At 36.0% G+C, this 24,050-nt stretch overlaps 1 protein-coding gene across 2 annotated transcripts in view; it reads right to left on the bottom strand.

The window, feature by feature from the left end:
• Positions 1 to 23,344, bottom strand: part of VRK1 (VRK serine/threonine kinase 1) — a 34,980-nt gene extending 11,636 nt beyond the window's left edge. For both annotated transcript variants that reach the window (XM_062577085.1, XM_062577086.1), the window contains exons 1-11: positions 23,264 to 23,344; positions 16,624 to 16,792; positions 14,718 to 14,773; positions 10,316 to 10,385; positions 9,845 to 9,932; positions 8,358 to 8,466; positions 8,133 to 8,225; positions 6,983 to 7,115; positions 5,591 to 5,711; positions 4,514 to 4,572; positions 3,148 to 3,326 (exon numbers count right to left, since the gene is read on the bottom strand). In XM_062577085.1, the coding sequence (XP_062433069.1) occupies positions 3,148 to 3,326; positions 4,514 to 4,572; positions 5,591 to 5,711; positions 6,983 to 7,115; positions 8,133 to 8,225; positions 8,358 to 8,466; positions 9,845 to 9,932; positions 10,316 to 10,385; positions 14,718 to 14,773; positions 16,624 to 16,780 (1,065 nt within the window). In that variant the 5' untranslated portion in view covers positions 16,781 to 16,792; positions 23,264 to 23,344. The remainder of the gene's footprint in view (positions 1 to 3,147; positions 3,327 to 4,513; positions 4,573 to 5,590; positions 5,712 to 6,982; positions 7,116 to 8,132; positions 8,226 to 8,357; positions 8,467 to 9,844; positions 9,933 to 10,315; positions 10,386 to 14,717; positions 14,774 to 16,623; positions 16,793 to 23,263) is intronic.
• Positions 23,345 to 24,050: the final 706 nt, after the last annotated feature.

Raw genomic sequence — 24,050 nt, 5'->3', positions numbered from 1 at the left:
ATTAAGGAGGACTATTTCAGCGCTGTACTGCCTTTATATGAGAGATAATGCATTCCTCCCAATTGTCCTAGAAAGGATTTTAAACGCTTGTCATAAAAACAGATATCCAATATATGCTACACAAAAGCAAAATACATTTATCTTGTTTCCAAGCTTATTTAATAAAAAGTGGTTTCTTAATCTTGATGCAGGTGAATTACATAGCAATAGAAATCAGGCAGCATTCATCTGACAAAAGCAACACCTGCGCATCTGAAGCTGAACATTAGAAGGAGCTACAAATCACTAAAATCTGTATTTCTCCAGTTTAGTACACTCCTAATATTTCCCAGCAACTGGTAATTGGTGTTAGTGTACTCAGCATTAAAAAAAACAAAAAAAGAAAGAAAGAAAAAGAAAAAAAAGAAAAAGAGGAAAAGAGTGGCTCTTGCTTTAAATAATTTAATCAAGAGTTCCAAATACTGCCTTCAACGAATGACACTGGTAGCTTCTTGTTTTGCTATAACTGTTACAAAATACCACGCACATGCTGAAATGTAAGCATTACACAGAAATGAAAAACTCCAGTAGAATTTTGGGCTGGTTTTCCTTAAGTTATATATCTGGGGAAACTTGAGTCATGATACACAGAAAAAAAATTTTAATATAGCAAGCATCTGTGAGTTTAAGCTGGGTATCAATATAGGAGAGTGACTGAGATTCTACAACTACCATGCTTATATGCAGCATCACTGCTAAATTAGCTATATGAGCTAAGTGCACCAGAGAATCTTACATTGCAATAATTTATTTGAACTGAAGCTAAAAATACTCTCTTCTAGTTATGAAACAGTAACTTCACAACACTGAGTAACACTGTTTGAAGAAAGGTGGGTATTATGGTAGATTGCCCCCAAGGAATATAAGGGCGGGTGTCTTAAGAACTGTCATGATTAAAAGATCAGCACAGAAGAAATGCCATAAATCCTCTCTCCCAGAGGTCAGGATCTGCTCAAAGGTGAATGCCAGGCTGCATTTTTCTTTTCCAAATTAGACATTAAGTATGTCAAAAAAATTCAGTATGTGCTAGAAGATACTGGCTTTCAGAGGTAAGATGCTACTGATCAATGGCACATTCTACCTGTGGAAAGCAGTTTAACAAAGTTTGGAACTCAGAGTCTATTTTTAAAATACTGAGTCATCAGTAAGTCAAGCTTATTGTCACAGTGGAAGACATACACATTTTTTAATTAGCATAACACTTTTTTCCTCTGTGAATCTAAATGCCTACCTATTCTCTAGTCCAGTTCTCTCTTGACCCCCAGCTAACAAATCATCTTCCAATTCTCCTAGCCTCTCACTAATGCACAATACCTTCTGGAAGAATAACCTAGCAGCATCCTGGTTGAGAATATCACTTCCCAAACACACATTCTGGGAAGACGGACTACTTGGAGAGGACCTTCATTCTACTTATTCTTGAGCAGAAGTCCAAGATATAACCCTGGCAATCCATTCTTCTACTCTAGCCTACACCCACAGCCGTAGGCCTAGAAAAGTAGGCCTAGGCATAAAAGTATGTATGCCTTACTAGGCATAAAAGTAAGAGTCCTCTGATCTGCTATTTTGTCAAAAGCAAACAGACTACATCAACCAATTTCAAGCAACTGATCTTATTCTGCCTGGATACTTCAGCCATAACTAGCATGAAGTACCACTATGGTATGAAATGGACTACTGAAAACAATTACTCAAAACAATCAACACCAGCTATTATTTTATTTAAGTGCTTAAACATATTTGTGACAACTGACCAAGCTGACCATTTATGTGGTGCCACACAGTGAAAACAAACTCAATGTAGAAAGTCCTAATTGATGCTAACACATAAGAATCTATACAGAAGAATTATCCTACCCTTTGGGAATGGTTTTAACTGAAAGAAGCTAAAGAAATAAGATTTTTGAAGTTTTATTCCTTTGGAAATGTGCATCAGGCATCTCTGCTGGACAAGGACATGAAAGGTCACGGATGCTGGCTCTGCAGCATGCCAAGTTATTCAGCAAAGAAGCCAGCCAAACATCAAAAACATTTTCTCCAAAACACAGCTCTCAAGCCATGTAGTTCCATTATGGGGGGGAGGGGAATAGGGAGAGAGAGAAGTTTATGCCATTAAACTCTCCTTTTGGACTGCCTATATTTGATTCAGCAGAAAATATTAGTATAAAGACCACAAGCACAGAGTTTTAACCAGAGTACTACTTTCTAGACAAAAAGAACTGAGAAAACCTAGAGGTATAATACTTCAAATATTCTATGGTCTTATAATTTTTGTTTCTGTTTGGTATTTCTTTGTCTATCTTTTACATATAGCTGATCATATCACTAGGCAGATAGAATTCTTGTACTATTAGCTATATCATAATTCTCAGCTCCCTAGTTTATGCCAGAGGAACTAAGTTGCCCATTTGCAATTAACAAGCACAAATAAATGAACAAATTTATTTGTGCAAGATAATATTTATTATTCCCCTATTTCTCCATTTTTATTGTTATTATAAACCATTTTAATATACTACTTCCCTAACTAGAAAAGTTCTCATGCCGCATTCAAGTGTGCAACCGAATTTAAAGACTTCTTACGTACAAGGAATAAAATACCTTTATAATTAAGGTTCATAAATAACATACCATATAACTGAATTCAATACGGAATTCCAGTACCAAATACTTGGCATAAAGATATGTATTTAAGAGTAAACTTTGAACTAGTCATGGAAAGGAAACAGATAAGAAAACAGTAAGACTTATTTTACCTTACATGGATTTTGGTCCATCTGGAGAGTTTTAGAATTTTGAAAAAGATCAGAAAATTAACTGAATGTTCACCTGCTCAAATGTCACTACAACGCAATATGTGTTCTGTTACCAAAGGTACTATTTATTATTTATTATGAAAGTACACCTACAAACATCATTCTGTAGTAAGCTCTCATGACAATCTGTGAAGATAATAACATATATGACTAAGACTTAAGCAAATAAACATTTGGCTATTTACTTTTTTCTTATTTGATGTAGCTATAACACCTACTTCTGATAGCCCTCTAATTCTTTTACTTAGTTCAAAAATGCATTTATGCTGACATAAAATTTTAAAATAAAAACCTTTTGCAAGGGTTTTGTTTGCAAGTCTCCATTCTCTAAAAAGCCAAAGTCAAGTACTCCGTCATCTCTTTGCCCAATGGCCTTGAGGCCTTGCAGAAGTATTTCCCGGAAATGCTGATATACAGGTTTCTCTTCATAGCTCAGTAGCTTCACCTTTTCCATATATTTGGCTATTTCATCTAAAAAAAAAAATTGTACCTCAAATTAATTATTTTGAAAACATTTTAATCATTAGCCTTTTTATGCATGCACTACATATATAATCTTTTTGAAACGGTTACTTATAAACTCATAATTATGACTTCATTATTAACACATTTTAGGAAAAAAATGATACCAAGGTTCATTACCCAGTGATAACAGCATCACTGTTTCTTATACATTTATTGTAACAAAGGAAACAGTCAGTCATAAAAAACAGAATAGGCTAATCTTTACCAATGAATCCTTATTTACACAGTATTTCTTATGCCTATATTTTAAAACGTTGAAAAGAAAATGCAAATGTCATCTAAGCACCTCCTCAGTTAAAGAAAGCAATGTAGATAAATACAACACAGAAAACAAATCTGGACACTGAAAAATCATGTAATCGGCACTTGAGAGAGAAAATCATTTACTAACCACCAGGAACAGCTGAAAACAACAAAATATTAAAGTTTATATTCCAAATAAAGTGTGTTTCTACCAGAATCAGAGCTTTAAGATAAAATCCGCTCAACAAATCACCAATGCCAAATAGAAACACTCCTCTGTAATTCAAGTTTGCATTACTTTATATTTTAAAATGCAAAAATTCAGCTGTGAAAATTGACTTACACATTTCATGTTTGCAAATACATAATTCTGTCTTCTAATCAAAGGTAACACAATCACTGCAGTTCATAGAGTCTTTTCCTTTTGGCTATAAACTATTACTACTCAAAATCCTAATCAGTGCCACTTTGTTTTTGATGAGAAAAGTAAAAAGAAAAAAAAGATGTAAACTCCGATAACCAAGAGGGACTTGCAGAGGTAATAAATGGAATACCATTCTTGACACACATCTCAGAAAAAGTTGCTGATAATGTCCTCATCTTTTGCAGCAACTGAATTCATCTGCTTTTATTTGAATTCAAAGTAATGCAGCCCCCCTCTGCACAAACTCACTCAACTTACTCCGTGTAAATTTGCACTTCAGAACTTCTACCTTATCTCTAAAGCGTTCTACAATTTGATGATGGCACCCAAACAGCTTGATGGGGGGCGGGGTTAATAAGGAAAACAACATTAAAATATTAAAACATTAGAACATTAAAACAATTTAAGAACACTTACCAAGCAGTATAAAACTTGAAGTATTACTATTTAAAATAGCTCCTCTTACCTGGTTTATTTTTCCCTGGAAAACATCTGTCCATCAAATCCGAAATATTATCTCTACATCTGAAAAACAAAATTATTCAAAAATATTATTTCTTTCCAGTTTTGAATACTTGCCCTATTCTGACACACTTCCTAAGTAGCTGGTTTGGGCCACTGCCAGAAGCAGAAAACACTGGTAGATGAACCTTTAGTTTGACTTTCTACAGGAGTGAATTTTTATTTGTGCAGTGCCTTTGAGAACCTAATGAATGCCAGACAGACTATCTGAATCAAGACAGGCTTTTGTTCAGCAGTTTTTGGTTCTTACAAAAGCAAGCAACTAGAAGACTGAAGGAAAAGAAATGTTGTAGTTTAAACTCTCACATACCACATACCTCATCACTGCCTGCTAGAGGACTCTCTCTCAAATTGATATTATTCAGAGCAGCTTCCCTGCCAAATCAATAACTACAGTTAGAAGTAGAGAGAAGGAACCAGATAACAAATACTTGTGAATGAGACAGAAACTGATGTGCTGGGACAGTTTTCTTGATATTGAGTATCTGAAAAGAGAGGTTTGAGGGTCAGGGAAGGGAACAGAACAAAAAACAACAACAACAAAAAGAAAAACCTACCTAAACCCACATTAGTAGATATCTAGCTGGGACAATGGTCAAAAAATTTGAGGATCCAACTTTAGCTCTGCACTCTGCCACAGACTTCAGGGTACAATTCTACAAAGGTTACTTAGAACCTGTGCTACTGTTTCACCTTCTGCACAGCAGGACTAATGGTCATCTCCACCCTGATAAAGAGTGCTGTGTGGTATTACCACAGTGGTATTCTAAAACAGTACTGTAGCATAAATAACCATCTTACACATCCGAGATGATGACAGCTAGAGGAAACCTGGAAGAGTTTAACTAAACAAAGTTCAATGGTAAACCTAGAGTACATGGGACATGATGAAGGGAAACTGGAGGGTACACACTACAATACTCTACTTGTCAAAAGGGAATACACTAAAAGATACATACAATAAAACATTTTCATTTCTATTTTCGATTTCAAAAGAAAAATAATACAAGGAGCTTCTCACCTGATTTTTGAGTCTCTGACAAAGTTTGGATCTTTCAAATTATCCTCCCATGGTAGATGGCCACTAAGCCAATGAATCATACAGTAACCTAAGATCTCCAGGTCACCACGTCTTGATGGAGCTAAATATACATACACATAAAGAACAAGAATTGTAAGAGCAGATGAAAAAAACCCACATTTTAACAACTGTTAAAACTTGTAAATGTGGCAAGACAGTAGAAAGTCAATGCTGACAATGTAAAACTACTGTATCTGATGATTTTTTTTTTCTTTGTTTCCTTTAAGTGTGAAAGCAAGGAAGGGAAAAATTTTGCTCCTACAACTAGAAGGGTAACTTCATTTAAGTCCTTTACCAATCTCTCTCTTCCACTCAAGGATATGACATGCTGCAGTTATCCCAATTTGTGAATCTTTTTAAGTAGCTAGATCGTGAAAAAAATAGAGCTTGTTAGCAAAATGATTGACTTTCTGTTCAAAACAGTTTTACTTCCCCTCTTCTATTTAAAAAAAAAAGAAGAAAGTAACAGTGCTGAAGCCCCGATTCCCGAAATAATTATTCTGCAACACTGATATATTTCATGTGGCCCAAAAACCGAGTACAGTAAAATACCACATCCCTAGGTCTTGCCAAAAAGACTCCATGCAGATTTTGACTATAGATTACTCTTTTAAAGGATAAGTGGGCTAATCAAGCCATCTTTGTTCAGTCAGTTTTACACAATTCACACTCAAGAAAATATTAATCTTCAACACTGACATTTTTGCAAGATATGCTTTTATATTTTGCTGCTAATTAAACAAAATTTCAATAATGAAGAAAAAATTGATGTTCACTACGAATCCTCAATGTTCATTTAGATAAAGTCCTGATGCTTTCACATTCAATATATTCTCACTTGTTGCCTTTTGATGTTCAGTGACTACAGGCTTAATTACAAAATAATAGTTTTGTTAAAACATCACCTAAAAACTAATTTATAAACAAAATGAAGCATATTGTACATCTTTGTCACAAAGAAACAATCTTAACATTGATAATGGGAACTATTTATCCACTAAAAACACGGCTTATTTTTTTTGTCAAGCAATATTCCATTTCTACTTATACATTAAAAAGCAATACACCAAGTATCTTAAATAGTCTTCATAAATTAAGGAAATTATGAAAGAAATTTGGACTAAAAATATAGTATATTAATATCAAAGCAAAAGCCAATAAATGTAGCAAAAAAAACCACGCCAACATAGTTCACAGAGAGGGTAAAAAATATTATTGTAGACTCAAACTTAGCTGTTTACAAACATAGTACAGTAAATAAATCTTCTACATTTATTTTTAAAAGGACACACAAATGCTTGTCACCAACAACAAAAGTTTTCCCATCCTTACCCACACCCTTGTGTGCATCAATACTGGTGTATTCAATAGTTCCATCATGACACCTTTTAGGATCTTCTTTATATACTTTGTGAACTCCTTCAGGACAGTATCGGTAGGCAAGCCCATAATCCACCAAGTATACCTAATAATTTCCACACAGAACTCAAAGATTAAAGAACTACAAATACAAAACATAAACAGAATCAACTCTCAACTCATATGTTATTATTGAAATATGTTCTCATACATCTTAAAAAGAATTATAAATTGTCAATTTTTCAAATTAAATGATCCTTTCTCAAAGCTTTACTGAGATTACTACATACAAGTTGAAAACAACACATCACATAGCGTTTGTCATTTTCCACAGAGCAGTCTGTTCTGGAAGTCACTTCCTGCTAATGCAGGGGCCACATACAGCAAATTATTCAATTATTACCAGTAAGATTACATACAATAAGAAAAAGACTCAATGTTCATACAGAATTATAAATAGACTTACTGTCCTACCTTCCCTGAATTCAATTGTTCTGTTTGAACACTAAACTTCTAAATAGCACTGTATAATGACCATACCTACTACTACTACTCCTCACTAATACCACAGTTACTTTAAGAGAACTGACATTATTTTACTCATTTAATAAGCTAAAATATTTGGACAAGACATACACAATTCTTGAACTCTAATATACACTTTTGGAATAGTAAAGACAGTTAAAAATGCAGGAAAATGAAAGAGTTCTATAAATCAGGCAGAACAATCAACACTTTAAAGACCAATTTTTCCAAATAACAGAACATTTACCTGATGGATTTCTTGAACAAAGTAATGAAGGAACAACATAGACAGGCAAACATAATTTACTGGTGTACTATATAATTTTAAGCTTCCACCTGCAAATATCTATTGAAAGTCAATTTTTTTTAATCATGACAATTTCCCTAGAATATTACTTAGGGCAAATAGTCAATTTGAAAAACTGTCCAGCAAACTGCATTAAAAATGTAGAATATTAACTAGATATAAATGTCAAGCAGAAATAATGTTACTATATACATTTTTAAAAATGAGCTTCTGCTAGATTTCACAGGTTCAAAGCACCTCTGTTTTTGAAGAAAAGTTTAAAACATGAGAAAAAAAATGCATCAGAAATACCTGATTAGGGTTCTTGTAACTCAGAAGAAGATTTGAGGCCTTGATGTCTCCATGCACATATTCATGTTCATGGATATATTCCAGAATATCAAGCTAATAAAACAAAATATAGTCATAAGTGCAGTACTCAACTCCAACCAGCAGAGGACCTGTATTCAGCATAAAAGTGCAATTTAATAGGCTTACATGAAGAAGTTAGACTATAAGATTCTTTTTTAAACTTACTATTCTCAGACCTAATTGTAGAACAGTTTTGTGGGCAAATCGCTTTGCATTCTCTTCATATATCTTCTGAAGATCTCTCCCAAACCTGTCCATTATCATAAACCGGTAGCTAAATTCACAAAAAGAAACAACAAAAAGTTACTGACTTGTATTTAGCAAATTATTTTATGTTCATTACACAAACTACAAAAGAAAAGATCTCTCTCAGCAGATAAACTTCAGGCACAGAGAAAAAAAATATATGGAATATACTTGACATTTTTTATATTGCATTTCAACTCTTATTTCCTTTACATCTGTTTGTCAAAAATTTGTCCATCAAAAGACCTGCTCTTTTTGCCAGGCTAGTTATGCAATACAAAAGCAACAACCCACATGGGAAGACATCTGTGTTATAATTCAACATAGGACGAAACAAGTATCAATGGCTTATGAAAATATATTCTTGGCTTTAAAAATGACTGAATAACTTAACATAGTCACTTTTAAAAGTTGATTTCTCTAATCTTTCTTTCAACTTACTAAAAAAAATCACTTAGATGTTTTGATACTCATTACTACAGTCAAATTCATTCTATTAGTGTAAGAGCTCATAGTAGCTCTATTAGTGCAAGAGTCTCATACACTAAACAATAAATACAACAAAAAGCTTACCTGGAAAAAGTTTTTTTTTAAAAAAAAAAAAAAATACATTTACTTTTGCCTCTCAGAATTAATACATGAGATTAATTTCAAATTTGACGAGGTATCGAAACAAAGCACACTAGGCCATACACACTAACTACCCTATTCATCGGCCCATACAAAAAGCCTGTCCTGCTGTAAGGTGCAGGAGAACTAGTAAAATTTCTTTGCAGCATAAGTATATAGAGAAGTCCACTGGGAAATCAGGACCAATACATAAACATGCATACCACTCAATACTAATAACAAAAATCTTTTGCAATATCAAACAATACTAAAAAGTATCCTTAAACTCAAGACAAATTTAACCTGAGACTAGCAATTATTCTAGCTCACAGATTAAGTCAAAAAGCTATCCCTAGAGAAAATCAAACAGGTGTAAAGAGAGTACTAAATCCTTTCTATGCATGAGTTAAGACACTCTTAACTGCACGTCATGCCAGAATAATTAAAAAGGAAAAACTTTAAAGGTAGTCATATACAGTCAAAGACACCTACATTAAAAGTTGACTTTAATTCAGGAATTAAGAGTTTCTAAACCACTGATGTGTAGTTACCGTTTTACAATGATGTTTGAGACAAACATTAAGTAAGAACACAAGACAAATATGGAGCAACAAGCAGAATACAGATAGCATGCGTCTACTCCTTATACAGTATTATAAAAATGAAACTTTGCAACGTCAAAATGAACAACATGAAGATAGGTGGAAAATATGTCTTATAAACCAGATTCGGCTAAAAAGGAATAGTAGTTGTGGATTGAATAAATCCCAGTATGTGTCAACAACAGATATATTTACCTGTTTCCACTTTTTTCATGCAAGCCAGAACCCCAATATCTTGGGACACCTAAATATTTCAGTTTGTGGGACTTAGTCCACTTCTGAACTAAAAATACAAATAAAGGCAAGTTCATGAATCCGTATCAGTAGAGACTTATATAAAAGGCAATACTCATATCACTTACAGTTTCTCCACAAATGTAAGCTAATTGCCATTTTATGGAAAATAGTATGCAAACTCTACTGGTAAGTAGGTGACGCATCCTTTATAGGGACAGCTAAAATATATAGTATCATTAACACAGTTATTAAGAACATTTTACCCCAAAACCTTGATTTTACTACATGTCTGAAATGGATTTTCATCATTTAAAAAAAACTTTCAAAAATGACCTAAAAGGATTCCTTTTAAAGGTCCACCTTATTCCTGTAGGCTTTATTTTCCCAAATGTTGTAGTTCATTAAAAAACATTTTAATAGACTGCTTACTTTCATCTGGCTTAGCAGCTCGCATGTAGAACTTTAACTCAGTAAAAAGAGGTCCATTCTGGCTGGGTTCCTTCAAGACAATTTAAAATCAGTTAAGAACTGCTGTGTTAGTAACTAACAATTATTAAAAGCTCACAAAATGTAATGTTCCCTCTGTAAAAGCATACTCTCCCTCCTGTGCTCTACTCAATGCTGAGTGTGTTCCCTTTATAAAATAAGGATGACTAAGCAGTTATTTTATAAAAATTGCTTAGCGTTAAGGGTATCAAAAAATTCTTTCCCGTAACAAAAGATCAAAGAATAACAAATTAACCGAGGAGTATAGAAATATCAATAACTGACAGCAACAGTTTTGCAGAGAATATTACACAACACTCATCATCCTAGATTTTCCCAATTAAAGCTGAATTGCACCAAATCTAGTAGATTTTAGTAATCCTAAAATAACATATGAATTCATTTGATGGAAAAATATTAATGAAAGTTAAATTCTTACTGAACATAAGGCATTTGTCCCCTTTACACATTAGTTGATCACAGCAAAAATTACAGAGGATTTCACAATTTCTCTTAAACTGAATTATAAAAAATGCATTTTGACTTAAGCATCTACCTTGTGTTTACGCTAACATAAGATACTTTGATTCCATTTTCTATGGGTAAATCTGCAGTATATATTCCAAGTAAAATGTTTGAAAACATCAAAGCCCTGAAATACTATAAGAATTGCAAGTGAGAACGTGCCTTAACTGCACACTTCCAGAAGTCAGTGTAGAGAAAAAAAAAAAAAAAAAAAAAAAAGAGAGATTGTGATTTCAACTCTCAAATTTTTCAATTTTAAAGTAATTGATTCTGAGATAAGTTTCAGCAACTTATTTTACGCTACAGTCACTCATATATGTCCAAGCTCATTCCATTTCAATGGAAATACCTATTTTGGAATATCCCAGGGTTTAAACGTCAAACAAAAAACAGGTAAGTGATTACTGGTAAAGAAACCCAGAGAGAATGCAATCATGTATTAGCAAAAGTTTCAAGATATATAATCTCAAACCATTTTAATTGTAACTTTTAAATGTAGATGCAATGATCCAAAAAATTGTTAAATGCCAGAATACACTGCTCAGTTAATATGGGTTTGCTGCTATCTGACACTAATGAAGCAATGCAAGATCAAGCCCACTGATGAATGTGGCCTTTAATATGAATCTGACTTATTGGTTCAGAGGCAGAGTAGGAAAACCAGTCCGAATAAGACCAGATATCAGCTTCAGCACCACTGATAGGCCTAGACATTGCAGTGGAATGTTACCACCCATCTCAACCTCACTTCCTGCAGTAAAATTGCCCTGAAAAAAAAACAACGGAGCCAAGATAACAGTCTTCCAGATCCTCTTTGTGGAATAGACCGCAGTATTTGTTCAGACCAGTATTAAGCCAAGAACCTGCAGAAAAAGAACTACACCCACTAATCTATGCCCAGAAACATGGGTACATCCATAACAACTTCCAGTTATTTTATTGATCCACCACGGACAACAGACTAGTTATATGCAGATTACAAATACAAGGTAGAAGGTGAAATCTTATACTGCAGATATACCAGATAGCTAATGTAATCATCTCTTTCTGTAGAGCAAAATCAATTAATACTCTAAATTAATTACAACATAAGTTATACATATGATTTTGATTCAACTTACATAGATGTGATGAATGATATTCTGTTACTAAAACTCTGCAAGAATGTGCAGTTGCTAAAAACCGTAAAATATTCATTTTTAAATAAGTTATCTGAAAACATTTCTATGGGCTGAAAAAAAAAATCTTTCTCTGGTCACAGCAAACATTGAAAATCTGGTATCTTTTCACACTTGAGAGGCTAGATAGTTGATTAAACACAAAATAGAACTCAGCATCAGCTACAGTTACGTTTCCTCATAACACAGTTAATTCTACATACCGGTAAATAAATGCATGTGATATGTTAAAAAAGCTAACGTAATGATGTCCAGTATTTGCCATGCTAGTCAACTTATAATACACTAAAACTAAGAAGAGTTCAAATTTTCACAGTTTTACACTCAGAGTCATTCTAAACATGGTTTGCAAAATTGATATTAAAGTCTAATTAGAAAACATATCATAATGAAAGAGATTATGGAGTACATGTCAAAACTCAACTAATTCCCTCAAGTAATATTTTAAGAACTCTGATCTTTTTCAGTCAGTAGTTTAACAAAGTGTTATTAAACTCTATCCACTCCTGCCCAATGACATCTGAAAGGTCCACATGTTAAAAGTGTTTCTTTATACATAAAGAAAAACTGATTCATTTTATACTGCTTAGGCATCAGTAGTATGAGGATATGTCAAAGACTAAGCCAATTTCCATTCGCTTTAATAGCTTAATTTGAAGAACATTACGATACGAGCACGTATTTTGTTAAACGTTAATAATTGTTCAAAGCTGTTAACAACTTTGCTTCAGCTGATGGAACAACTAGGAATCACCCAGAGCATCAGAAAATAGGCCTTTATTTGTAGTTGCATTGTACTATGCTGTAGAGATGTAGAACATTATAGGTCATTTGTGAGGGCAGCACAACAACTGGGCTACACTTTGTTGCCCTGAACGCATAATTATAAAATACAAATCCAAAGTGAGTAGTCATGGGGTAGGTTTGCAATGGGGATATTTACAAATTGCTGTAACAAAGTGAATCTTACATAAAAACAATCCAAAAGATGTTGTGACAGCTCTTACAATCAGAGCCCAAAGAGGAGAAGAAGCTGATGAACTGGAAGAGAAACAATTTGAAGCTGGAGGAAAGAGGAAGATGGCAACTGTGCACACCAGTAAAATAACATATCCGACAATATTCCAAAGAAGTTAAGCTGGATTCTTCCACGAAAGTCAAAGGGTTCTGCTTCCTGGTCAGACTGAATTCAAGCAAGAGCCAAGCACTTAGGAGCTACTACCTCTTGGAAGCAAACCACTGCTGATAACCTGAATATCTGTTATTTGCCACTAATAGAGGCACCCCCTGCCTCAGACAGGGCAAGTTGCATCGCCCCCCATGCAAAAGCTACAGGAGCTGGGGCTCCTGATCTTTGTGTAATTGCTGCCCACACACATCTAAGGGAGCAGTATGGTGTTGCAGAAAGTGTGTTAGTTTGGCACTTGCATCATGAATAGTGTTGTGTTTCAGCAAGTGACAACATTTCCAGAAGCGGGTCTTCACTAACAGTTTTTTGGGCTATTGAAGCAGTATAAAAAACATTATTCTAGAATTTCCCTGTAGCAAGCAGTTCTAAATATAAAGATTAAAGACACATACTAAGTAAAATGTTTTTCACTCCAAATTAGTCTGATCTTTTAGTTTGGGGAAAAAAGGTTAAGAGTATCAACATACTTACATAAACAACAAACTATTACAGCAATACATTTCAGTACTGCTATACAGTTTAATAAACAAAAGATGAAACCATAGGGCTTCTGAACTGTGCAGAACTACTTTTTCACATTCTTAAGTTCTCATAAAATTTTATGCTACCTGCTTTTGTCATGGGACTAGAACAGTATCAAGATAATTAATTGTCTAGATCTACCAGATAATAAAATCTAAAGATTTTACCAGGGAACCATATATAATACTAGTATCTATTCAAAATAATCAAGTAAAATTTAAGAAAAATAATTTTATACATTTACCTTAGAAAAATAAAATTTCACCCAAATTAGGTTAACTTTTAAGACTTAAAACAATACTTTATTGCCAACTAATAAAAAGATCTTATTGCTTTACTGACATCAGCTAGAAAAGGGACTATCAACAAAGCTTTTTCTTCTATCTAATCATTAGGTTAAAAAATTACACGTCAATACTATTTTTATTCAGTAGAAATCTGAAGTATGTTTGTGGTTTATGGTAAAACATTTAAATGATTTTATCTGTGTGAACCTTGGGAATCAAAGTTTTGCTGTTTCAACTCCCAAGCCATCTGTCAGCTTACCAACATCCAGTGGCGAACAACAGTTCACACAGACTCACTGTTGAATTACAGAAATTTGTCAAAAGCTATCTAGATTTCATTCATTTTGTGATACTTGAGTTGTTTACAGCAAACAGCAAATGAAACAGAATTGAACCACTTCAATCTTCTTTCAACACCACCAACTTTCCATCATCCACCTTCATATACCAGGGTCCTAAATCTCAGCAGACTTTCTGTGCACCACCACACTGATTTTCATGTATAAACTTAAACAGAGTACACTTTGACAAAATACACACTATCTAATTGCATTATTTTTAGTGAGAGGATGCTTTAAATTACACACACTATTCTAGACCAAACATTTTCAAATTCTGAAATAAAGATTCAAATGTTCTCTTACCACTTTTACAACATAAGGTGCATCACTGCCAACCAGCTTTGAAGAATTAACATCAGCTGTTTAAAAGGAAGTGTTTATTAGTAGTATGAACGGAAACAAAACATACACCTCCTTGCTATGCAGCATGGACTACCAAATGATAGGGTAATTACGCACTGCCGTGAACATATGTATCAGCATATTAGACCTTGATAAGAGAAACATTCTATCTTGCAAGACTATTCAACATTGATGTGGTCTCACATTCTCCCTTCTGATTGAAGAGAACAGGCAGTTCACTAAACAAAAAACTTTATTATTCAGTATCTTTTTTCTAGACAATAACATTTCTTTCATTTCTAAAGACTGTGATGAATGTGCAGAGTTTTGGATATGAAGAAAAAGAGATCCTCTCTACTATTTTGCCATGTCACATATCCAAAAGTGACTTTCTGTTGGTACTAATCAACAGATGGCTTTCACAGAGATGCAAGTAGAGAGGGCATCAAGTTAGGCAAGTACCAAGTATGGAAAGAATCAGGGACATGGCTTTGCACAAATGATGGATAAGAAACCAGAGAGCACAAGCTTTGGCTTGAACAAAGCAGGAATTCTTAACACAAGGAATAACGTGATTTGAGTGAACTCCAGTCTCAGTAAATTTAGAAGCTCAGTGAGCAAGATTGAGTTAGTAGAGGAATGCTTCGGCAATAAGCAGCCCACCGGTCCTGTCTGTCTTTAGAATGGTTCTTAACCCATCAATGCTTGTAAGTATATAAAGTGTGTATACATATATATATATATATATATGTATATATATATATATATAATGTGCTGTAAGTATATAGTGTATTTGGAAGTAGGATGGATTACTAAATGATTGCTTGTGTTTTGTTTTCTTTTTTATATATATATATAAAAAAAATAAGTATGCATTCCATGCAACTGTCTCAACCGGGGGACGAAGAACATAAACATGTTGTTAAAACACCCTTATTAACATGGTCACCTTAAATTTCATCCCTTCAAATTCCTTGGAAAATTACTAGAGGTAAAGCAGGAAGTCCTTTTGATACCCTGAGGTAGTCTCAAGATCTTTCTTCTTTGTTCATCTGTTCAAAAAACAGCTATTCTTATTCTAAGTATGGAAAACTATGCATTAAAAGAAGTTTTCCTCAAATTCAACACACAACTTCACAAAGCAAGATGTGTGCTTATGCATTAAACAGTAAGGTCCAAAATTTCAATTTGTTCTGAATATTGGTTGCATAATAAAGTTTATGACTTATGTCAGAAGTTCAGAATGCAATGAAAAAGTCAAAAGCAGCACATAAGTCAACAGCTGTTTTTTGATGGCTGATCTATAGCTTGCATAAAAATGTGTTTAGACACGTTCAGTTCAGAATTTGTGAGATACTCATGCAAATATTGCTTCTTTCAGCCATACCAAAGAAGAAATTTAAATAAGTACTGAATTATCCTTTCACTGTTAACCATAGGTCAATGAAAATCAGAACTGAAACACCACCAAGGCAACATGGGGATATTTCAATCCTATTGCTCTCAATATCAGGCATCTTTCACAATTTACTTTAGAAATGCATGACTGAGAAGTTAAAGCAACAATGCAAGAATATGAGAATTACAAAATCTGCCTACAAACATTTAAAAATATTAACAAGAAAGAGTATGGTTTGCAAAGCATAAAGACTTAACTGAAATCATTAAGAAAAATGAACTACCATTCTGAAATAACATATTGATAACTGCAGCCACAGTGTTGCTCTTCAATGAGCATTTGTCCACTCCTCTCAATTTTTTCCAAGGAAGTGAATGAAGCTATAGTTCTATTCAAACAGCTCAACTAAAGACACTCTGCCTTTATAACTCTCCATTTTAAAATTTTATCAAAAATAAGAAAACTTACCAAGATATAGGCGTCCAAAGCCTCCTTGCCCTATAGAGACACCTAATTTCCATTCTTTTTTGGTTGTATCTGCAAGAACCTCTCCTACACCAAACTCTTCAGCAAGTTTCCTCTTTGCAGGAGCTCTTTTTCCAGAAGTCTTCTTCATATAAGGCATTTTTACTTGAGGCTGGGAGAAAAATTAAAAAAGCATATGTTACATGTTGAACAGAATTATTTTCACCCTATTTCATACACCAGTTTTTTATGCTTGCTTTTGCTTACGACAAATTTCCACGTAAGAAATATGGATTAAGTTTTAATTTGTTACTATAAAAATACCTTAAAGGAAATATCATAAGTAATTTCATTTGCATGAATTCAAAGTGAAAAACAAGTAATTTTTCAGGCATAAGAAAAACTTCTTAGAGCAAAAATCTTCACAAGAGAAATCTATTAGAAGTCTTATTATACTTTAGAAAAATCACAAAATCTATTGTAATCAATCAATCACAACCAATTATAGATCTAATTTATATAGATATAATCTAGAGTAAACTAATGAAATTAAGCTCATCAGTTTTCTTGGAGTAAAATTTTCTTAGTTTTGAAATTTCATATGGTCCAAGGCTTAAATAAAAATAAGGAAAGGTATTAATAATTATACCAAAAAAGAGTAAATCTCAACATTTCTCAAAGATTCCTCTTAGTTGTCATAATTTCAGAAAAAATATTAAATTAGTCACACTGTTAATTAATTTTTCCCCTTGTACAACTGCACCCAACAAAACTGAATGCCTGCTTATTGTTCTCAGGACAGCATTTAGCAGTTTATTAACATATTAGTACATAACAATCCATTTTGAGATCATGATGTGAAAGTTATTAGTCATGCCAACCTCCTAATCTCAGGTATTACATCAAGAATATTTTTGGAAATAACATAATGGCTCACCAGAACCCAACATGCATGTCCTTCTCCAGGCTGGATCTCATTTTGATTTTATATACATATATATATATATATATATATATATGTATGTATAAACACACCCACATATATATATATGTATGTATGTATGTATATTTTCCCCTAGCACTGGAATAAGAGCCAGCTTTTGATTCAGTAAAAGAACTTACTGAATACTTGGCCATGACATGGTAAAGAGTGTACCGGATCTGTGCACATGAAGAACTTCATGATTTGTTCTACAAAGAGTTGATCTTTTTGTCTACCTTATATAGATGAAAGTTACTTTCTAAAAATCTGACTAGTGTGTTGGGAGTGGGGGACGAGACTGCTTTTTTTCTTGGGAAAGAGGGAAGCAGTTTTAAAAATAATACACAATTGAGGAAATTTCTATATAGCAAAGTATCTTTTTTCCCCCATTAGTCTAGCTATTTGATAGAATAACTCTCAGTGAAATGCAGTTGCTTAATATCAGTTTTCTTCTTATAGTTCTAATGTTCTTCCAGGACTTTCTTAATTTTCCAAACAAAAAATCATGCAATTATGACAGCACCTCCAAGAATAGTCCTCTGCCCATAGACCCCTTTTCTGAGTCGTATCTTCAAGAATTCCTGTTCCTCAAATTATACTTCTCACCTAACTTTTGAAGAGAGTACCACACAGGAGTTTCTCAACTTATACTTAATACAGCAAAGCCTGCAGCTAGTTCCTTATGGTCATTTAGCATAGGAATAAACATAGAAGAGGTGGTATTAAATTCCATGCCACATAAAAGTTTTATTTTTCCAGGTCCTTGTTAATATGAGAGAAGTATCTTAATGTCACAGAACAACATCTGAATATTCATGGTGGCTAAATGAATAATTGCAACAAAGAATATTATGAAATATGCATATTACAGGAAGAAACCAGTATTTATCAAAAAGTACATGGCACAAGCTTCCTCATTTTCACAAAACAAGATGTTTTAATCAAGATACAGTTTTGACATTCTACACTTAAAAAGGCTAACTTTACCTATAGCTTTCAGTCTGTCTTTAAGGAACTCCTCTTTACACCTCTGTGTCTTTTTTGCATTCAAGGTGAAATCCACTCTTAGAGGAAGGATCTTCCTCCAAACTTTTAATGGGAAAGATATGAGACTTCCAAACACAAAATGAATTTCAGCTAGTTCAGCTCAGATGGTACCAACAGGATCACAATGATGTGGAAGCACCAGAAGGCACAGTGTGTTGATATCACTTAGAATAGCAGGCCATCAAGATCACAACGTATCTATAAGCTGCTTCTCAGGACACCCAGATCAGAACAGCGAACAGACTGAAGTCATGAGAGATGATGGTGGCAAGAAGATGAAGAAGTCTGGAGCCCAAAAACTGACTGCACTCAGGACAGCGTAAAAATCATCAATGTTTTCTGATGACGCATACATGGGACAGGATGGAGGCACAAAAGATCACAATCACCCTCAGCTATTAAAGGTTACAAAAATGAGTCTGAATACAAAACGAGCATATCGTCTCCAAGTTAATAACAATGTAAGAGACATGAGAAAGACTTGACAAACTGAATCACTTGACCTCCGTGTTACAGATACGCGTATCTGTCCAACTGACCTGGCCAGGATTAAGTACCTCAGTTCTGGGCAGACTCTTTGGACTGGTGCATGGGCGCTTACAAGCATGCTGGTACAAGAGGAATAACGACTGAAATCAGTTTTGTTTTTAAGTAATTTCACCTTACCCTCTTCTATAATCTTGAATAGTGCTTTGTAGCACCAGAGCTCAATTAATGTTACAATACTGTGCAACTTCTGTATCTATTTTGGGTGCATAATGCTATAAAAATGTCCAGAAGATGCAACATAATCAGCCAACTGAGCTTTGTCTTAAGTCAAAAACACACCTGTAGAGCAGCAAACGAGAAAAGTAAAATTTGTATTTGCTTTCCAAATAAAACTAGCAAGCCAGAGAAACAAAACTACAGATATATTTCACATCTTTGCCATTCATGGTCAGTCTGTTGATGACAGACTTGCTTAAAAGGGAATTAAGTTTACTTAAAATAGCTCCATTAGAGTACTAAAAAAGGAGCTGGTATCTCCTTCTTTTTTTTTTTTTTCTTGTTTAATGTGGTCAATAATTATATGCCTGGAGGTATTTAATCAAAAAAAAAAAAAAAAAAAAAAAAAAAAGAAGAAGAAGAAGAAAAAGAAAGAAAGAAAAAAGACATTCCTTTATCCATAAAAGCAAAAATTCAAAGTGGACATAAGTTTGAATGTCCCCAGCTGGGAATCCTGCCCTTAACAAATACACAAGATACACATACATGGTTTCTTGGCTGTCTATATTCATGCCCATCTGTTAAGATGGCACTCAGCCTACTTACAAGTTGGTCAAACTATCAGTAGGCCATAGGTGCCAAACACTGATCGCTTTCAATGGGCAGCATGCACGAGACTAGGCATTCACTCCTGCAAAAAAGCCGTTATCTACGGAATTACTTGAGCAACAGGCACAGACTGCATTTATTTAGATAAAATCACTTCAAAAACATTTTACTGCTACAAATCAGAAATACCTGCAGACTGCAAAAAATTTTACATGAAAGTATAAGACTGAAAGAATGATAAAAGGCAATGACCTTTTAGTACAAATTTTATCATTCCATGCATGTGTTTCAACTTATGATCTAGCAAATATGAGTGGTTTGTCAAGAAACTTATGAATCAACATGATGTAGCACCATCTACTGTACTTTCCACAGCTCCAATAAAGTCATCTACTCCATAAGACAGTACCACTCATATTTTTTATTTTTAAAATAAAAATTCAGTCCATGTGTTCTTGAAATGAGAGGGAATCACTTCTCTCCTGTTGTCTCAATGTGGTGATGTGAGAGAGCAAGTTAATAAAGACTACGAGGGTCACCTGCTGAACAGAATTTTTTGCAGCACTGTAGCTTTTTCATCCAGAATTTCAGAGTCTGAAAAAAAGAATGGTCTTGCAGTTAAGCATAGAATTAGAGTCAGGAGAGTCCTGAATTTGACATTTACATCAAAACTCACCTTCACCTTTCAGGCCTCTCAATTTCCTCTCCCCATCAGTAATTTGAAATATTTTCTATTTCACAGGTGTTGTGAGGCTTAATTTATTAGTGCTTGCAAACCACACTGAAGTCCTTGGAAACAGATTGCCATGGGTATCAAGTACTACACTATCATTCAAGTATCAAACAGACCTGACCCTGCTTAGCTAGAGGTATCTGACAAGAACAATTTTCAAGGTGTATGACTGTAAATAGCAGCATTTTATATGGCCACAATATGCTGTAAACAAAGACTTTTCTATGAACAAGTATGAATAACGTAAGTCTATTTGCTTAAACTCTCTCCAAAAGTCTCTTTAGCACTACAAAGGTTATTTCTCTTCCTTCTCCCTAATATTGCATCTTGGAAGAAAGTGAATATGCTGTGCTTTTGATATGTAGACAAATTTTGCATCAATAGTGTCATTAGTGGTGTTATCTTTACAAATGCTCTCTGCAATGGCTGCTACTCTAGCTACACTTGAACTCTTAGAATAAACATGAATAGCCACTTCTCAATTTGTGCTGGCTTCCATTCTCAATAAAACTCTGAAATTAATATAAATCAAATTTATCTTGAAGAAATTATTTCTGCTGTGTGGCAAGTCAGAATGATGAGTTTCTTTCTGATCTTGGTCTTTTATTTTCTAGAAATTGTCATTTTTATGGTTCTTTATCTCAGCAGGATCTTTTTTCAACACAGAGAAGGCATGCTGGTGACCTGTGCTCCTCTTCATGAATAGGTAGTCCCAGGAAGACCTAAAAATCTACAGGCCATCAATACTGTTTCATCTGTCATAGCAAGACCTTTATGTCTCCTGCAAAAAGGGAAATGAAAACAAAACATCTTTCCGCAGGGAGGGAGAAGGGAAACAACCTGACTTGATTAACAATAACTTGATTTCATAAGACCTGTGAATACTTTTGAACTGTTTTGCAAGAGGAAACACAAAAAAAATACCCAACGAAGTATCAATGGAAGTAAATAGAAGAGTCACGTAACATCCAATTTATCCAAGAAGTCTTTACCTTGTCTATAGACCATGGAGAATAATCTCCATTCCTAGAGATTAGAACAGTTGACAAATGATGCTACTTATTGGGGAAAGGGTTAGGGTGCTTTCCCCTAGGAAATAAGAAAACTTAGACAAAACAAATAAATGTACGTTGATGGACCACAATTTATTAGAACAATTACAATAGCATCACTGTGGTCAAACTGAATATCTTGTCTTGACCAAGATGACTTCTTTTAGAACTTCAAAACACAGCTTTTGCAGAGATAGGAAGCAGTGAAATCACTGCATTACTAATTGATTTTGATTTTATTTTAAAGGGTCTTATCCACAACCAATTTTTTTTTCTTCTTACAATACTTAAGATTCTCCTCAAATTCTTAAGCATCACTCAGTTAATTCTTGCAATAACAGGTGAGCTCACACAGTGAGCTTTATAAGATGTCATATCATCTATCACTTCAAATCACCTCATCTCTAAACTACCATTGAGGACCCATGCACGTGAGTAAGACTCTTAACTCAAGAGGCTTTCTGATATTTCAGTATACTGTATAAAATTCATTACAAATCCTACCTAATTGAGGGATTATCCTTGAGAATGAAGTGGACAGCTTATTCCCACAGAGGGAGGGCACAAGTTGCCAAAGTCTTTTAGCACAATAGTAATTGTGGTCTAACACAGTAATAATTGTAAGAAGCTTCCCTAAAGCTTCTGTGTTCTCGCTAATAACAAAAGGTGTCCACAAACTAATAAAAGGTTTAAGCACAAACTGAAAATCAAAGAAGGCAATGGGATTTAATCTGCCTGCAACTGGACAATCTCTAAAAGAAGAAAGGCAAAGGGTGAGAAACAGGAAGTGAAGAAAACACAGCCACTGATATAAAAAAAACTAGCTTAGCCCAGTTTTTCTTACATGATGGGCAAGCCCAGCTTCAGAAACTGCAGGGTTTTTTATTATCATTATTATTTGTGGTAGGTAGTTTTGTAGTTAAAAGAACATTATGCTTACATAAAGACAAAATTCTGTAGGGCCTCCCAACCAACCGGGGTGTTTCAGTTGTTGGCCACCCCAGGACGTCCCTGCAAGTGACAAACCTACCACTAACACATCATATCTTTTTCTCCTCCTCACCTTAGTACTAAGGGACACGAAGAAAGGCAACTTTGGCAGCTGCCACCAAAGGCAGCTTTAGAGCCAAGGGCCCACGCGGGTGGGTGCAGACCTAGAGGGCGAAACTCCGAGAGCTCTTACACGCCTGTCTCCTCCCTCCACCCAGGAGGATCCCCTCGCCTCAGCCTCCACCCCACGGGTGGCGGAGGGGCAGGGAAAGAGTCTCCCCCACGCCAAGGCACGCCAGCAGCAGCCGAAAGGGAGGGACGGGGCTGGCACGGGCCTCAGCGGCATCGCAAGCCTCCTCAGCGAGGAGGACGCCACAGCGAGGAGCGGGGAAGCCCGGGCGCAGCCCGCCGGCAGGGCCGGGGACTCACGGCGGCCGGAGGGGAGTCCCCACAAACTCAGCTCCTTAAAAACAAAAGGAAAAATGGGAAGGGGGGAACCCCAAAGCAGCCGCCGGCTTCAAATACCTCCTCAGCCGCCGAGGCCCCGCGCGCCGCTCCGTGCGCCCCGTCCGAAATTCCCGCACTGCGAGGAGCCCCGAGGCGGCCCGCCCGCCCCGGCGCCCACCTCCCACCATCGCGCGAGCCCATTGGCCGCCGCGCCCCCGCCGCCCGCCCCCAGGGTGGCAACGGCGCCCGGCGCGCGCGCGCCACGCCGGCCCCGCCCCGCCCCCTCGCGGCGCGGGGGCCGCTGGGAAGCGTAGTCCGCGGCGGGAGGGAGCGGGCCGGCCGCGGGTGGTGGGGCGGCGCGGGCTGCGTGCGGCCGAGAGCCGAGGGCCGGAGCGGGTTGAAGCGGGGCTGTGTGAAGTCCCTGAGTTTTAAGCCAAAAGCTGTTGAGAAAGGACTTCCTCCTCCGGCCGTTCACAGCGCCGGGCGGGCTGGCGTGATTCCTGGAGGGCGGCCATATCGCAGCAGGCCCAGGGCGCCCCAAACCGGCCTCGCCGCCTCCTCCTGCCCCAGAGGCCCTGGCAGAGGGCAAGGGATGGGCTGCTGCAGGGTGGCAGCAGGCCAAGCCCTTCCGAGCATGGGTGCGGAGCCTTGCCTCCAGGGCAGTTGCCTGGGAGCTATTTGTCGCCATGAAACACGGAGAAACACGGAGCCGTCCTTCGGAGGAGGAGGCCCCTGGGTGCAGGGGAGGCTTTGTCAGGCACAAGGGAGAAGGACACCCCTGCCCGGGCAAGACACGTGCCAATAGGTGTCCTGGGGACGAAGGTAGCACAGCAGGTCCTCTGTCAGGCACCACAGGCTTATGTGA

This window comes from Rhea pennata, chromosome 5, assembly GCF_028389875.1.
Source record: "Rhea pennata isolate bPtePen1 chromosome 5, bPtePen1.pri, whole genome shotgun sequence".
NCBI lineage: Eukaryota > Metazoa > Chordata > Aves > Rheiformes > Rheidae > Rhea > Rhea pennata.
This window is presented reverse-complemented; position numbering and strand designations above follow the sequence as displayed.